Raw genomic sequence first — 15,989 nt, 5'->3', positions numbered from 1 at the left:
CTAAGGAGCCTACAGAAAGCCACAGGCCCGGGACAGGAGCAGACTGTCCACACAGGACAAGTGATAAAACAGCCCAGTGCCAGTAGACAAGACCAGTCTCTGACAGTCACCTGCCACTGTCCCCAGGGCTTGTGAACAGTGGTATGCGTGAGCTGAAACGATGACTCAGCACTTATGTGCTGCTCCTGCAGAGACCCGAGTTCAATTCCCAACACCCATGCTAAGTGACTCAACCATGTGTATCCCCAAGTCCAGGGGGTCCAAGGCCTCTGGCCTCCATGGGCACCTGCACTCACATATACACGTTTTTTTCAAAAAACTAAGCAGTGTGTGCAGGAAGATCAAGGCATAGGCGCGGAGTGTGGGAACTGTAAGTAGACCCACAACATGGGGCTCAACATCTGGGTTCTTCCCAGCATACTGGGTACCTGCCCTGCAGGCTCTGCCCAGGCACACAGCAGCTACACAAGTCCCGTCTCATTGCCTGTATGTCCTTGCAAACATTTAACATCAGAATCGAGACGAAGCCTCGTGTGTCAACCCTAATAAAATCATAAAGATGGAGGCGATGAAGTTTTCCACACACAGATGTTTGACGGCAAGTGCTACCAAGGAACTCAGCCAGAGCCCAGTCTTGCAGAGGCCACCACAGCTTTATACATTTTCTCCTCGTGGTGCTGGGTATGGAACTCAGGGTCATTACACACTGGGCAAGAAGCACTCTAGCATTGAACTACAACTCCCCCAACCTCCCACCACCAAAAATTATGCACTCTTAAGAACATGTGCCCAGCATTGCATGACATGGCTATACATGCAGGCAATACATGTATACACATAACATTCTGCCCATGACCCAAACGTACGAGAGCTGTAGCGCTTCCCATCACTGCAGCATTGGGAAGCTTGTGTGGAGGTTTGAGCAAGGAGGGCACCCTCTCTCCTACACCCTTTCCTCTACTGGGGAGCATCCCCTTCCACTGAGTACGCAGCTCTGGGAAGGACACATCTGGAGCACTGAGGGAGGAAGGGGACACCTGCCTTGATAATCAGATCAGGTGAATCCACGCTGGTAATCAACGGGGTGAGACATGGCAGCCGGATCATCCTCACATCCCAGGCAGCACTTGCAACAGTCTGACTTTAGCCATTCTAGAGTGGATGGAGTAACTGTACGTGGTCCTCACACTGCCTAATGCCTAATCCAATCACCTGTCCCGGGCTCACCTGTCGTCCACTCATCTTTGGCAAAGCATCTGTTCAAATCCTTTGCTGTTAACACCTTTTATTGCAATTACAGCTTCAAGTCACACAAACTAATTCTGCTGCAGTCCAACAGATCCAAAGCTCCAACCTGGTTAGGGTGTCGGGGGCTGCTTTCCTTGCTGGGGGCTGCAGGGTGTCCCTGCCCGCATGGGCTGTTGGCAGGGACTCAGCTACAATTTAAGAAGCACCCAAGTACCAAGAAGTACCTCAGTGGGTGGTCACACTTCAGACACCCCATGACCCTTGTCACACGCACTTCACAAACTCCTCCTCCACTGTGTGCTTTGCTTCTCGGCCTTCATGTCATTTGAAGAGTCAGATGTTCACTCATGCCAGGTCCACTTTACAGTTCTTTGCCTGTCACTTTAAAGATACCTTTGCAACCTGAAGTCGCTGTGTTTTTCCTTCTGCTGTGCTGTGTGGATTCTCTGGTCCCTGTGCTTCAACACCTCAGGTTAGATTTGTGGACGCTATGGAGCCAGGAGAGAAACTCTCGGTCTGTCCATGGTGACCAGACCAGGAAGCTGCTGGCCCCGCAAAAAATCTACACTCACGGTTATGGGAAAATTCCAATGTTTAATGAAAAAGACTTCAAGCAATCCATTATTTACATGTGGGTAAGAAAAGGTGGCAAAGCCCCCAGGGGTCTCCCTGGTGGGTATGAGAAGAGAGTTCATATAAACCCCATTAAATATCCTACTAGTTTCCAAAAGGAGCACAAACAAGTGTTCTTGTTCAATGCCGCAGTGTGCCAGCACCATCTTCAGATCAAGTCGGCCACTGAAAGAAAAGAAGGGAACTGCTAAGTACCACCAGGCGGGCAGCCCTGCCTCCCCCGAGCCCACCCCCACTCACCGTTCATGGGCATCTCGTCGATCTGGGTGGAGTAGTACTGCTCGATGTCTCTGAGGATTCGGATGTCGTCATTCTTCACAAAATTGATGGCTACCCCCTTCCGGCCGTAGCGACCCGATCTCCCGATTCTTCAGAATAAACATGTTCATTAGTAAACACAGACAGACACTAGAGGGCAGTCCCCACAAAGGCAGGAGGCACGCACCTGTGGATGTACAGCTCTCTGTTGTTGGGTAGATCGTAGTTGATGATGAGGGATACCTGAGGGACGTCCAGCCCCCGGGCCCAGACATCTGTAGAAATGAGCACTCGGCTGCAGAAAGAAAGGGCCAGAAAGGTGAGACCAGAGCTGCCTCTGCTACAGCTGTGAGGAACCTGGACACAAGCCCCCGCAACCGCATCACCCGAATGCCACCACAAAGCCTGTGTACTTAATCATGTAGGCTGATAGGGAAAACACTCCCCCACCCAAAAAAACCCCCAAACAACAAAATCCCAGTATCATTTAAACTTTAGAACATTAACTTGTTTAAAATCGGCCCTATCAGGAAAAACACTTAGCTTTCTCCTTAGCAAAAAATACAGTTACGAGTAGGAACCTTCTGGACAGAGGATTTTTAGGTCTGAAAGCCAACCCACACCACAGCATCAGATCTGCCTGAGTGGTGCTGCCCACCTGGGGCCACAGACACACATGCCCACTGGACAGGTGCCTGGTGCTAATGGACACACAGTACAGGTGGGAAACACAGTGGCCTTAAAAGACGTAACACAGAAAAAAGCAGGAACAAGCTCATATTCTTATTTTTGTTTTTTTTTTCCTTTTTGAGACAGGGTCTCCCTGTAGTCCCAGCTGTCCTGGAACTCACTATGTAGATCAGGCTAGCCTCGAACCCACAGAGATCTGCCTGTCTCTGTCTTCCAGGTGCTGGGATTAACCCACCACACCCCAACTACAAGCTCATATTCTTATTACTGATTTCATGCTGACCAACGCAATACTGACATAGCTTTCCTATTAAACTTCACCTGTGTCTTTTACCTATTTTAGCATGCTTACTAGAAAGTCTTAAATTCTATGTGCAGCTGGGTTTCTGTTTCCACTGGACAATGCTGGCCTAGGGGCACTGGGAACTGTGGGACAGGAGAACTGCAATGGAAGCTCAGGACCCAGGGAAGGCATCACACTGAAACCAGGAGGAAGAGGCTAGAGCCGGGCCTGAGGCAGACGGGCCATAGACCCCAGATGCCTGCAGATGCCAAGAGGGGACAGAATGAAATCCACATCTGATACAGTAAAAGTAATAATGGCTGAAAACTGAAAAACCAAGGCCAGGCACTGGGGAAGCAGAGGCAGGCAGAGCTCTTAGTTCAAGGCCAGCCTAGACTACATATCAAGTTTCCGGCCCGCCAGGGCTACACAGTGAGATCCTGTCTCCAAAAAAACACAAAACTAAACAAAGAAAAATCAGCAGAACAGATGTGGACTGGCCACCAATGGCCCTGAACGGACAAGGGCTGCTGGATCACCTCCCTGGAAGCAGGGAGGACCACCAGGAGTTCCATCTCTAGCACCTCTGTCCTTCAAGACCTCCAAGGATACTTCAAGGTGAGGGAAACACTTTCAGGTTATAATAGAATTCTCACAAGGTGACCCAACCAGTATGAACATGTCTCAGAAGGAAATTCAGAGATGAGGAAAGAGAAAACACACCTAAATCTAAAGAAACTGTCATACAAAGGAAGAAGCCTAGTGGGGATTAAGATGCATGCTGATTTCCAGCACTTCAACACGCACAAATACACTTATACACACACATGTACAGTTAACATACATGCCAACAACCTTGGGCTTTGTGTTGCCTGGAGAGACAGTGACAGTGGTGACTTGTGACAGATGTGGGAAGGGACAGTGTTGACTCCAGGGAAACCACTAAGTAACACAGTGGTCAGTTTAGACCAGCACACAATGGGATAAATGGCCTACTTCAGACAATGACTAGTCAGGCATGGTGGCTCACATCTGTAACTCCCTAACTAGGTCGAGGCTAAGGTCACTGGATTACAAGTTCAATGCCAGCAGCCTGCTTCAAAACACAAAACAAAAAGACAATGATGATCTTAAGTCCCAACAAAAACAAAACCCAACTACATGTTTGTGCGTGTGTGCGTGTGTGTGTGTGTGTGTGTGTGTGTGTGTGTGTGTGTGTGTATGTGTGTGTCTACTAAAGTTTCGGAGAGGCTCTACATTCACAGTGTAGGGAGATGCAGCAAGGATCCAGAGGTTGTGAGCAGGTAGGATGGTGCTTGCCAGCAAATCTGACAACCTGAGTCCAATTCCTGGGACCCCACTGGGTGGAAGGGGAGAGAGAAGACTCCCAGAAATTGCCCCATCTCCACACATAAGTTCCATGGCATGTGCATATCCCTTCACATAGACACACAACTCTGCAAAAATGACCCAAGGAGGTCATAAAGCAATCCTGACTCAACATCAAAGAAATGCACACAAGGCCTGTTCTCTGACCACCCTGTGACTGATCTAATACTGATTACCAGAAGCTAAACAAAAAGCTCTCACTTGTAACCAAAGTAACACACTTCTAAGTACAACCAATCAAGTGGTGACCGCCAGCTCCCCATTCAACCTAGTCTCCCCCACCTCCCCACAGCAGGGCAGCGGCCCTCTCAACCTGGCCCCACAGCAGGCAGGCACCCCTCTGAGCAGGTGGCTGCTCTCCCGGAGTCTCAGGCCAAAGAACTGTTCTACCTCCCGGCATCTGGATGGGGAAACTACACTGAGGCCCCCATGGAGGATGGCACCTCCATCACCATCACCAACATGACGGGCATGGGAGCCAAAGCTGCCACCTACCTGGCCCCGGACCGGAACTCCTTCATGATGGACTCACGCTCTTTCTGGGGCATGTCTCCATGCATGGAGGACACAGTGAAATTGGCTTCTCTCATTTTCTCCGTCAGCCAGTCAACCTACGAGTCAGATCAGCAGATCTGTGTGCTCATCAACCCAGAGAGGTAGAAACCATGCTATGAACACACAGCTGTTCACCCACATGCAGGGACCAACAGCTGGGGTGCCACTTCCTTGGAGGGAACGCCCATCTATTCTCATTTTAAACTTGAATTCCCGTCACTGTGGAAGCAGCCTCCCTCCTTGTCTTTCTGTGGGAAGGCTGTCAAGGGTTCTTAACTCGGTTCACTGGTCAGCACTACCTGGGGGCTCCCACCCCACCCCACCCACTGGGCCCAGGCCCCAGCTTGTACCAAGACAGAAAAATCAGTACAAATGGGACCAGCATCAGTACCTATTCTTGTTTTTGTTCTTTTTGAGACAGGGTCTCCCTGTAGCCCCAGCTGGCCTGGAACTTGCTGTGTAGACCAGGCTAGCTTCAATCACAGATCCATCTGCCTCTGCCTCCCAAGTGCTGGGATTATGTATGTAAGTGCCCAGAGGTCAGAAGAGGGCATCAGATTCCCGGAACTAGAGTTACAGGCGGTTGCTAGCTGCCATGTGAGTGCTGGGAATTGAACCCAGGTCCTCTGCAAGAACAGCCAATGCTCTTAACCACTGAGCCCTCTCTCCAGCCCCATTATGCTTCCTTTTTAAAACACGGGTCCCCATGTTTCCTGGGCCCCAGCAGTCCTCCTGCCTCAGTTTCCCCAGTGGTATTCACTCCCACCTGGGGTACAGCCAGCCACTCCCTAAACGCGGTCTACTAGCTGCATTCATAGAGGAACTAGAGGCTGAGTCACATCCTCCTGCCCTTAGGAAGAACCTCAGGTGCGGTCTCAAGGAGGCACAGCCTGGAGCTCCGCAAGGGCCTCCAGGACAAGGTGACACACCTTCCTCTTGGTGTTGCAGAAGATGACCGCCTGGGTGATGGTCAGTGTGTCGTAGAGGTCACACAGGGTATCGAACTTCCACTCCTCTCTTTCCACCGCTACAAAAAACTGTTTGATGCCTTCCAGAGTCAATTCATCACTAGCAGACAGACAAGTGTTCGCATCAGGCCTCTGACCAGGACTTGGGGGTTAGCCACAGGCCAGGTTCTGGGGAGAGGAACAAGCCATGCCAAGAGACCCCAAACCCCCATTCTGTCAGCCACATCACCCTACCCTGTCACTTCTACCAGCAGGGCGACATCCTGGACCTCCCTGAATGTTTCATAATTTTTGCAACCCTGAATATAAATCCACAGAATATACACACAAATACCAACTAGGCATTTCTAGTTCTGCTTTCAATTTGGTGAGGGGTGGGGACTTCAAAGCTAGTTTTCACAAAGGAAATGAAGGCATTCACTCCTACCGCTTCACCAAGATGCGGATGGGGTCCGTCATGAACTTGTTGGTCATCTCTAGGATCTCATGAGGCAACGTGGCACTGATGAGAACCACCTGTGTAGCTGGCGGCAGATACCTGTACACATCGTAGATCTGCTCCTTGAAACCTGGGACAGAATAAGAGCAGCCGAGGCTTTAAGGGCATCACAGGGAGAGCTCACTGACAGTGGCTCCAGAGGTCTCGGGAGAGCCACATGCTCAATGCCACTCCTCCACCCTCTCCCACACCAAGCACACATCTCCACACTGCATGTAAGCCCCACGCTCAGTGGTCTGTGCCAACAACCTGGTAGTGTGCAGTGCTGGAGCCCACAGGCAGAAAACACCGTCACCCCAGCTGTGATTAGTGTCACAGACCTTTACTATGAAAACATCAAATAGGAGTTTCATGTTCACAACTACGCAAGGCACAACCGTCTCCACACAGCACTATTCACACCCAGAGCACTCAGTAGGCAGATTCAGTTCCACTGTGAAAACAAACTACATCAGTAGAGAATTCTTTTTATTCTTACCTTTGTTCAACATTTCATCAGCCTCATCCAAAACCAGCATCTTGATAGCCCGTGTCCTTAAACTTCTGCGGCGAATCATATCTATATAATTACATTGTCAAAGAATCAACAAGGCTCAAGGAAAGAGCTAGTGGCCATTCCTACTGATCCCTGTGCCCCTCGCAGCCTGTCCCTACATGTGCTACCAGGAGTCCGGGTGCAGAGACCCACAGAAAGCTCATGGCACTAAGTCTGAGTACCCCATGCACACCTCACAAATCCTACCCATGGCTTCTCAATGGCAGAAGTGCTCACCAAAGACACGCCCAGGTGTGCCCGCCACAACATGCTGCCCATAGTCTAGCTTCCGGATGTCCTCACCCACGTTGGTGCCCCCAATGCAGGCGTGGCACTGCACGTTCATGTAGTCCCCCAGAGCGAGCAGGCCCTGAAGCAAAACACAGGGTGATAGCCAGAGTGCTACAAGGTCAGGCACATCTAAACCGCCCACAAGCGAAGGCCATTTCGATTCCAACGTGAAACCACCCATTACTCCTCCATCCGTAGACCACAGGCCCTCCTCTTTCCTCCGCCAAAATGAACTGAGGGTTTCTGTTATTAAAGTACAGAACAAAGTTAAAATTCATAATCCTCCCAGACATTAACACTTTTTTTTGGTTTTTGAGATAGCCCCAGTTGGCCTGGAACTTGCTATGTAGACAAGGCTGGCCTCAAACTCAGAGAATTAACTGCCTCTGCCTTGAGTGCTGGGATTAAAGGCACGCCTTTAATCCCAGCACACAGGAGGCAGAAGCAGGATTCTCTGTGAGTTCAAGGCCAGCCTGGTCTACACAGTTGAGTTCCAGGACAGCTGGGGCTACAAGGAGACCCTGTCTCAAAAGACCAAAAAAAAAATAGTAATAATACAAAAATCATTTAATAAATAAATTTTTGTTTGTCAAAGATTATTTTTTTCTTTCTTCTTTTTGCACTACTGAGGATTGAACCCAAGGCCCTGTGCATACCAGACAGGCACACTACCACTGAGCTATACTCCCAGATTATAAAAGAACATCGAAAACATAGACGCTACAGTAATAGCAACTCGCTGCTAACTAGAAATTTGTATGACATACAATGATATAGGCAAAATGTAGAAACCAGCTGCCTGGCAAGCACAGGACTCTGGGTTCAACCCTGCTGGCCCCTAGGAAAACATTACATGAAACAGCTTACTACAACTAAAACGTAAAACTGGTAATTGCAGACACAGTGTCTCTACGTTTTCTTTTCCTTGCACTGTGGGGCACTGAACTCAGGGCCTTGCACATCCCTCAGCCACGTGCTGGAAAGGCCCTCCACCGCTCAGCCACATGCTGGGAAGGCCCTCCACCGCTCAGCCACGTGCTGGGAAGGCCCTCCATCGCTCAGCCACGTGCTGGGAAGGCCCTCCATCGCTCAGGCACGTGCCCAGCCACTCCCCAGCTAACAACAGCCTCACCTTTTGAATCTGCACAGCTAACTCTCTTGTTGGAGCCAAGATCAAAGCTTGAGTTTCTCGAACCTGATGAATGATTGGAAAAAAACACAGCATCTTCAGTATTCTTAACTCTTGAAAGATTAACATAATCATACAAAACAATGGTTTTCCCTGAGATCCTCATAGGTGCATGTGTCAGCAACTCACTGTCATTTCCCCATCTCCCCCTCCCTCCAGTCCCCTTCTCCCCAAGGACCCTCTCTCTACTTTCATACCTCCCCCAAATCTAGATTCTAGGGCTGGAGAGATGGCTCAGTGCTTAAGAGCACTGGCTGCTCTTGCAGAAGACCTGGGTTCAGTTCCCAGCACCCACATGGCGACTAACAATTATCTATAACTCCAGTCAGGGGAACTGACACCCTCTTCCACCCTCCACAGGCACTGCACAGCATGGGTGCACTTTCATACATACAGGAAAAACGCTCATCCACAGAAAAGTTTTTAAAAATTCAGACTGTGGCTGAGCATGGTGGCAATCCCAGTACTCAAGAGACAGAGGCAAACAATCTACTTTGTAAGATTGAGGCCAGCCTCGTCTACATAATGAGTTCCAGGACAGATGGGGCTACAGGAGAAACCCTGCCTCAAAAAAAAACAAACAAAAAATCTAGACTCTGCATAGTCAACACACTGTATTTGTCCAAGTCTGGCTTATCTCACATAATGTGATCATCTATTAAACTACATTCCTCATTTCTAACAGCTAAGCAAACATTAAATAACAAATCCAGCAATAATGTGATGTAACAATCAGGATTTTTATGTGCACATCAGAACCTCCTATAGTTTAAACATCCTCCCAGTTTAAACAAAGGAATTTATGGTCCCGGTAAGCTCAGATATTAGTGTACTTAATAATTAAGGTCCTTCAGAAATGTTGAGTCACAGGGCTAGAGAGATGGCTCAGTGGTTAAGAACATTGGCTATACTTAGAAAGGACCCAGGCTTGGTTCTCAGCACCTACATGGTGGCTTTGAACAACTGTCCATAGTTCAGTTCCAGGGAATGTGACACCCTCTTTCAGACGCCGTGGGTTTTATAAGCATATGATATACTTACACACATGCAGGCCAAACACTCAAAATTAATCAAAATTTTTTAAAAATGTTGAGTCATAAGAAGGAGAAAATTTAAAAATTGTGTTTTTTTTTAAGACAAGTCTCACCGTGTAGCCCTGGCTGGCCCGGAGCTATGTAAACCAGCTGGCCTCACACTCAGAAACCTGTCGCCTCTGCCTTGTAGCACTGCTACTAAATCTGCCCACACCTTGCCTAAAAAGCACTCTTTTTTTTTTTTGGTCTTTTTGAGACAGGGTCTCCCTGTAGCCCCAGCTGGTCTGCCTCTGACTCCCAGGTGCTGGGATTAAAGGCATGCACCACCACATCCAGCTAAAAACACCCAACCTCTCTTTACCAACTGCATTAGCAGAAGTACAGTGGAGTTGTCTCCCTCTTGATAAATTCTCTATGAAACCTCTCTCCCTCATATTAAAGAACATCTGTTGTGAATGGCCCGTCACCTGAATATCCAAACACTGGAGGACTGAAATACTGAAGGTGGCTGTCTTGCCTGTGCCGGACTGAGACCTGTTTGAGAAAGCAGAAGAGAAGGCTCAGAGGGAAGGCCCCTGCCACTGTCTCACTGGTGACCCTCCACAGCAGAGTCCCAAAGGCCTGGCTGCAGGTACACATGGGCAGCTTCCACCTTGCAGACAGCCCACCCCACATCCCAGCATCTGCAAGGGTGAAGACTCCAGTAGAGCCACAGCTTTTAAACCTCCACAGCAAGGGTGGTGATGTGGCCTTTGCATCAGGAGCAACAGTTGCAGCATCTCTAATTTCAACAGGTACCTTATAGGTACAGAAAAGGGAGCTCTCCTTTATGTAAATACAATTGTCTTCTAAAATTCTGGAACATAGCCTTTTTTTAGAGATAGGATCTCACCATGTAGCACTGTCTAGCCTGGAAACCACCATGTAGATCTGACTGGCCTCAAACTCAGAGATCCACCTTTTTTGCCCATCACCACACCTAGTCTATAACATCTTCCGAAAAAAAAAAAAAAAATCTGTTGCTGGGCGGCCCACACCTTTAATCCCAGCACTTGGGAGGCAGAGGCACACCAGCTGGGGCTACAGGAAGACGGTCTCAAAAAGGCCAAAAATAAAAAATTACAAATTTGGTAGTCTTTTTAAAAATAAGACCAATAAGGGCTCAGTAGTTGAGAACATCCTGGATTCATCTACAGAATGTAAAAAGAAGAAAAAAGAAAGAGGAAAAATAAAGCTATAGAGAAAGGTATTATATATACACAAATCTGTATTCTGGGCGCTTAGAATGCACATCGGTGGTAGGGCACTTGCAAAGCATGTACAAGCATATAATGATGTAGACTTGACCCCAAGCATCCATCCCCTGCCAAATCCACATGCCTGATAGCTAAGCAAATTGGCTAAAAAAATGAAATATTTTCTAGCTGAGAATAAAAACTCTAAAAGCCTGGACTGAAGGGAGAGCTGGTGCCAAGGGCCGACACTGAGAAGACACAGCTTCCCAGGGCTCCTCCTGCCGATGGCCCCAATTGGCTCTCCACACCCGAACTTACTGTGCAATGACATCTCTCCCTTTGATTATCTGCTTGATAGCTCGCTGCTGGATTGCTGATGGCTTTTCAAAACCTGCAAACAGAGCAAAGACTTAGCTCTCAGCACTGTGACAGCACTAAAACCAAGCAGTATGGGCTCCCCACGGGAGCACGTAGCTTGCTTCTTACTGCCAACCCCAGTCAACCCAGGCACCAGGCTAACTCAAAGCTCAGGGGCTGAGAAGAGCTTTACACTGACTAGCCTGGGCTATCACCTGTGAAGACAAGGAGTCTGTAAAACTATCATCAAGTTTAGAATATACAGAAACTCTTTTGTTCACAATGAAAGTGTCTTCTGGATCTGGAAAAGCACGCACTAAAATGGTGGTGGCCACTCCTGAGGAGTAGGGTGGAAGGGGAGTGATTTTTTTTTTCTGCAAGCTTTGACTGTATTACTTTCTTTATGCGGGGGCAGGTGGGGGTGTGTTCCCTGGGTGCTGAATCAAAATGCTAAGCTAAGTGTTCCCACTGAGGTATACTGCTTTTCAAAATTTTTTTTTTGTTCTGGAGACAAGTTCTGGCTAAGCCACCCAGGTAGGCCTTCAACTTGGAATCATCCAGCCTCGGCTTCCAGAGCAGATGAATTACAAGCCTGTGGTTTATTTTTTTTCTTTTTGCACATCTCACTTTTTAAATTAAAAAGAAAAAAGAACAGGGGTAAATCTACTAGCACTATTACTGAGTATGCTGGCATACACCTGTAACACCAGTATTTGGAAGGTACAGGCAAGAGGATCAGGAGTTCAAGGCTGGCCACCTTGATCCTTTCAGTCTGAGCACCTGTACCTGAGATTCTGTCTCAAAACAAACAGAAGTGTAAAGGCACTGTAGTCACTGCCCTTCCCCAAGGGTAAGCAGTTGGTTCAGCACTCTGCTGTGGGGACAGCCCACACTGCTCTCTGGCCCAAAAGCATCTCCATCACCACCACCAAACAACAATAGTTGAAGTATTTTCCAAGTAGGCAAATACAACTTCACACATATAAAAGGTACCATTTTTTTGCCTTTTAAGATGTAGCTAGTACAATTTCTGATCTCAACACAAGGCTACAGTTGGCTTAAACTCCTGATAGACAAGCTTGTGGATGGGAAATGAATGATTCTGGACAGAGGCCCCTGGGTGCCAGGAAGGCATAGGGCCTTGGCTGCAGGGCGGGCTCTCTTTTCAACTCCCATTCCTTGGCAACTTCTCATTCTGTCTAAACTATCCTCACTGGAGAAGTGTCAGACAAAGGGTATTCTAGTCCCAAAAGACCATCTACCTCTGATGCCTGTTACTGCTACCCAACCATTGCTTCCCCAGGATTACCATGTAGACAACTGCCTCCAGATCCCAACATGAGAGCTCACAGACCTCAGTCAAGCCAGAGCTCCCATTTTGTCCCCTTCAAACACTGCCACCTAAACAGAGGCCTGCAGCACAGGCCCCTGGGGTCACTCAGAACAGCCAGGAATACCCTCGGGTCAGCAGATCCTTGATCCACCATCCCCCACTGCAACAGAAGCATCACCTCTCCCTGGGGCTCCATGTCTCCTCTTCTGCCTCACCTCACTCCAAATTCAGACACCAAAATAAACTCTCTATGGGTAAGTAAGGTCCTGTGACGTTTGCTTAAAACCGTCCTAGGGCTTCCCACTAAACCGTTCAGGGGAATGATTTCAAATTCTTTATCAAGCCTCTCTGAACTGGTCCCTGGAGTCTGACAGGGGCTCCTTTCTGTTCCTGGCACACACCAGCCGAGGGCTTCAAGGTCCCAGGACCAGCTGTCCCCTCTCCTCTCCTGGGACCTAAATGCTCTATTTTAACTGCCCCTCCAATAGCCCAGTTTCTTGTCCTTCACAACTCCCACTGCTTGAAGCAAACTCCTATTTTCGGCATCCCAAGTAAGGGTTAAACTCCATCAAGGCACGAACCTGGCAGGTTTGCAACAGATGCCCATCAATGCCCCGGGCACCAAGGGGCACCACCTTATCCGCTGCACGAGTGCCTGGAGGGGCCTGGCGGACTTTGAGCCCCGGAAGTCGGCCTGGGGCCGCGGAGCGGGGGGTCGCACGTCGCCGGCTCCCGCGTACACCCCCGCGCGGCCCGCGCTCCCAGCCCGGCCCGGTCCCCGCCTCACCATAGGCGTAGATGCCGCGCAGCAGGTCCTCCCGCAGACCCATGGTGTCGAACGTGGGGGTCACGTCCACCTCCTCGCTGGTCTCGAACTCCACCTTGGTCATGTCCTCCTCTTTGAGCAGCCGCTTCCGCGCCGAGCCGGAGGTCGCCATCGTGGCCGTGGCCGCCATGATCCCAACTCCGCTGAGCTATGAGCGCGCGCCGCAGCGGGAACCGGAAGCAGGACCAGCGGCTTCTCGGCCGGGCGGAAGTGACGCCACCGCGCGGAGCGTAGGGAGGGGTTGGACGCTCCTTAACTCAAGAAAGGGGAAGCAAGATGGCTGCCGGGAGAAGCGCTAGTGTTCTCGCGACACTTGGAGCTCTGCGGGATCCGGCGAGGGGCGGGTCTCGCACTCGCTGTACTGGCGGTGCGCAGTGGGCGTGGCTTGTCGCTCCCCATTTGTGCCGGGGAGCTGGGGCCGTGGGGAGTACCGAGAGCGAGCGAGCGAGCGAGCGAGAACGCTGCCCACCGTTGGTCCTCGGGTTTTTCACTGTTCCGCCTGGGTTGCCCTGGCAACCTGGGAGTCCCGCGCGGATGCCGCCTCGGATCCACGGAGTGCTGCGTCTGACGCATACTAAGGATGCTGTCCTGCGGAGGACGTGGCCGCAAACAGCAAGGATGCCATCCCGGAACGCGGCTGCTGAGACTCCCGCGTCCTTCAGGGCCGGTCCAGCCCCATTCTTGACCCGGCTTGCTGCAGGACATACTCTTTTTTTTCTTTTGGTCTTTTTGAGACGGTCTCCGTGTAGCCCCAGCTGGCCTGGAGGTCACTATGTAGACCAGGCTGGCCCCGAACTCACAGAGATCCGCCTGCCTCCGGACTGCGCCACCACACCCGGCCAGGACAGGCTTTTTTGTTTCGTGTCTGAGGATGGAGCCCTAGGACTAGATCCACCCCTAGCCCAGGGAAACAAAGTACATTGTTTTGAGAGTTTCATAGAATGTATTTTCTGTCATATTCCTGCCTCCCCCAGCTCCCCAGATCCCACCTCCCTCCCTACCCAACTTGTTTTGTTTTTCTCATCTGGTTCCAATTTGTGTTGCCCAAATACTCTTTTTATATAAATGTAATTTTTTTAAGTTTTATTTATTTTTATTTTATGTGTATGCGTGCATTGCCTGCATGTAGGTAAGTGCACCCGTGTCGTGCAATGCCTTTCGGAGGTCAGAAGAGGCTGTTGGATCCCCTGAAACTGGGGTTACGGACAGTTGTTAGCTGCCATGTGGGTGCTGGGATTCAAAGCGGGGTCTTCTGCAGAACATCCAGTGTTCTTAACCGCTGAGCCATCTCTCCAGCCCCCAAATACTCTTGAGTCAGGAACCTGCCCTTGAGCGAGGATGAACACCCTTAAAGAAAATGGACTCTTTCAGTAGCTATCAACGCCCATAGCTCCATGAGCCAGGAGCTCACTTCCCCCCTCCATGCTGGGATTTGTCTGGCTTGAGCTCGGGCAGGTCTCGGGCAGTTGCTTTGAATTCCTACCTGCTATTGCCCCGCTGTCTGAAAAACAGTTTCCTGGTAGTCATCCACCACCTCGGGCTCTTAAAAATCTTTCTGACCAGAACATCTGTTGGTCATGACCTCTTTCTAGGAGTTCTTGAGAGCTCTCCTTTTGTGCAGGTTAATGCAGTTATAACCAGATGGTGTGTTTCTGGGGAAATTATGGGTTACACTGTGTTCATGGTGAACAACGTACTGCCCACTTCTCTGAGAGTGCAGCTCCTGCTTCCTTGCCAGAATTTTTCCAGACCAGATAGCTGAGCTTCTAATGCATGTAGTAGTAATTAAAATATTAAATACTTAGCTGCCCTCCCTCAGACTAAAATGCCAACACAAGTCACTCCACAAGGGTTTATTCCATGTGCCCACACTTGTTTTGCAAGCCTTGCTCTAGAGACTATGTTGCAACCCATGCTGTAAAATACATGTGAATTTCAATGACAGCTTAAGAAAAGAATGTGAATTCTGTGGAAATGAGGCTAATAATAGTTTAGGTATACTGTGTTTAAATAAAATGCTGTTTATGTTCATCTGTTTTTACTTTATTAAATGTGATGCTAGAAAAAGTTATATTTTTATTGGGTCACACATTTTATTTATTATTGTGTGTGTGTACATGATATATGTATGTGGGCATGCCCATCCCACAGTGCCAGTATGGAGGTCAGAAAACAACTTTGGAGTCAGTTCTCTCCTTCACCTTTAAGTGCTTTCTAGGAAGGAACTGACGTTGTGAAGCATGGCAAGTTCTTACCCACTGAGCCACCTTGCCAGCCTGCTCACATTTCATACAGTACCCAAAGGATTAGAAGACCCCCACCCTGTGTTATCACTAATAAGCAGCTGTAATCTAGTCAGCAGGTAGGGGCAACATGCCTTAGTCACTTGCCTTGTTTGTTGAAGTATCTGCTCAGTATCCCTACATTGTGCTAGGCGTAAGCGGCTACTTTAAAAAAAGCAACAGTTTAGGGGCTGGAGAGACGGCTCAGCGGTTGAGAGCACTAACTGCTCTTGCAGAAGATCCGGATTCGATTCCCAGAACCCACATGGCAGTTATGAATCATCCTTAACTCCAGTTCCAGGGGAATCCAAAGCCTTCTGACCTCTGCGGCAGTGCACGACATGGGCGCACTCTCATACATGCAGGCAATACACTCATACACAT

The 15,989-nt window shown here is 49.3% G+C and overlaps 1 protein-coding gene across 1 annotated transcript; it reads right to left on the bottom strand.

Annotated features, from left to right (window-relative positions):
* Positions 1-1,268: 1,268 nt before the first annotated feature.
* Positions 1,269-13,535, bottom strand: Eif4a3 (eukaryotic translation initiation factor 4A3). The gene is made up of 12 exons (XM_008828862.2): positions 13,285-13,535; positions 11,126-11,198; positions 10,040-10,106; positions 8,482-8,544; positions 7,296-7,428; positions 7,002-7,082; positions 6,452-6,593; positions 5,986-6,124; positions 4,997-5,112; positions 2,327-2,434; positions 2,122-2,249; positions 1,269-2,046 (listed from the first exon to the last, which is right to left on the bottom strand). The coding sequence occupies exons 1-12, from the start codon at positions 13,451-13,453 to the stop codon at positions 2,030-2,032; spliced, it is 1,236 nt and encodes a 411-aa protein (XP_008827084.1). The 5' UTR covers positions 13,454-13,535; the 3' UTR covers positions 1,269-2,029.
* Between the last annotated feature and the right edge of the window lie 2,454 nt (positions 13,536-15,989).

This window comes from Nannospalax galili, unplaced genomic scaffold (assembly GCF_000622305.1).
Source record: "Nannospalax galili isolate Female #2095 unplaced genomic scaffold, S.galili_v1.0 scaffold1250, whole genome shotgun sequence".
NCBI classification, from domain to species: Eukaryota; Metazoa; Chordata; class Mammalia; order Rodentia; family Spalacidae; genus Nannospalax; species Nannospalax galili.
The sequence above is the reverse complement of the archived record's forward strand: the minus strand, read 5'-3'. Positions and strand labels throughout refer to the sequence as shown.

What these genes read in the sequence shown, in the direction of transcription:
- Eif4a3 (XM_008828862.2), bottom strand. Translation starts at nt 13,453, where the DNA reads ATGGCGGCCACGGCCACGATGGCGACCTCCGGCTCGGCGCGGAAGCGG. An exon ending in TGATGAAATGTTGAACAAAG is followed by an intron (nt 6,594 to 7,001) that starts GTAAGAATAAAA and finishes ATTCTGTCCCAG; the next exon opens with GTTTCAAGGAGCAGATCTAC. An exon ending in TCTGCAACACCAAGAGGAAG is followed by an intron (nt 5,113 to 5,985) that starts GTGTGTCACCTT and finishes TCTGACTCGTAG; the next exon opens with GTTGACTGGCTGACGGAGAA.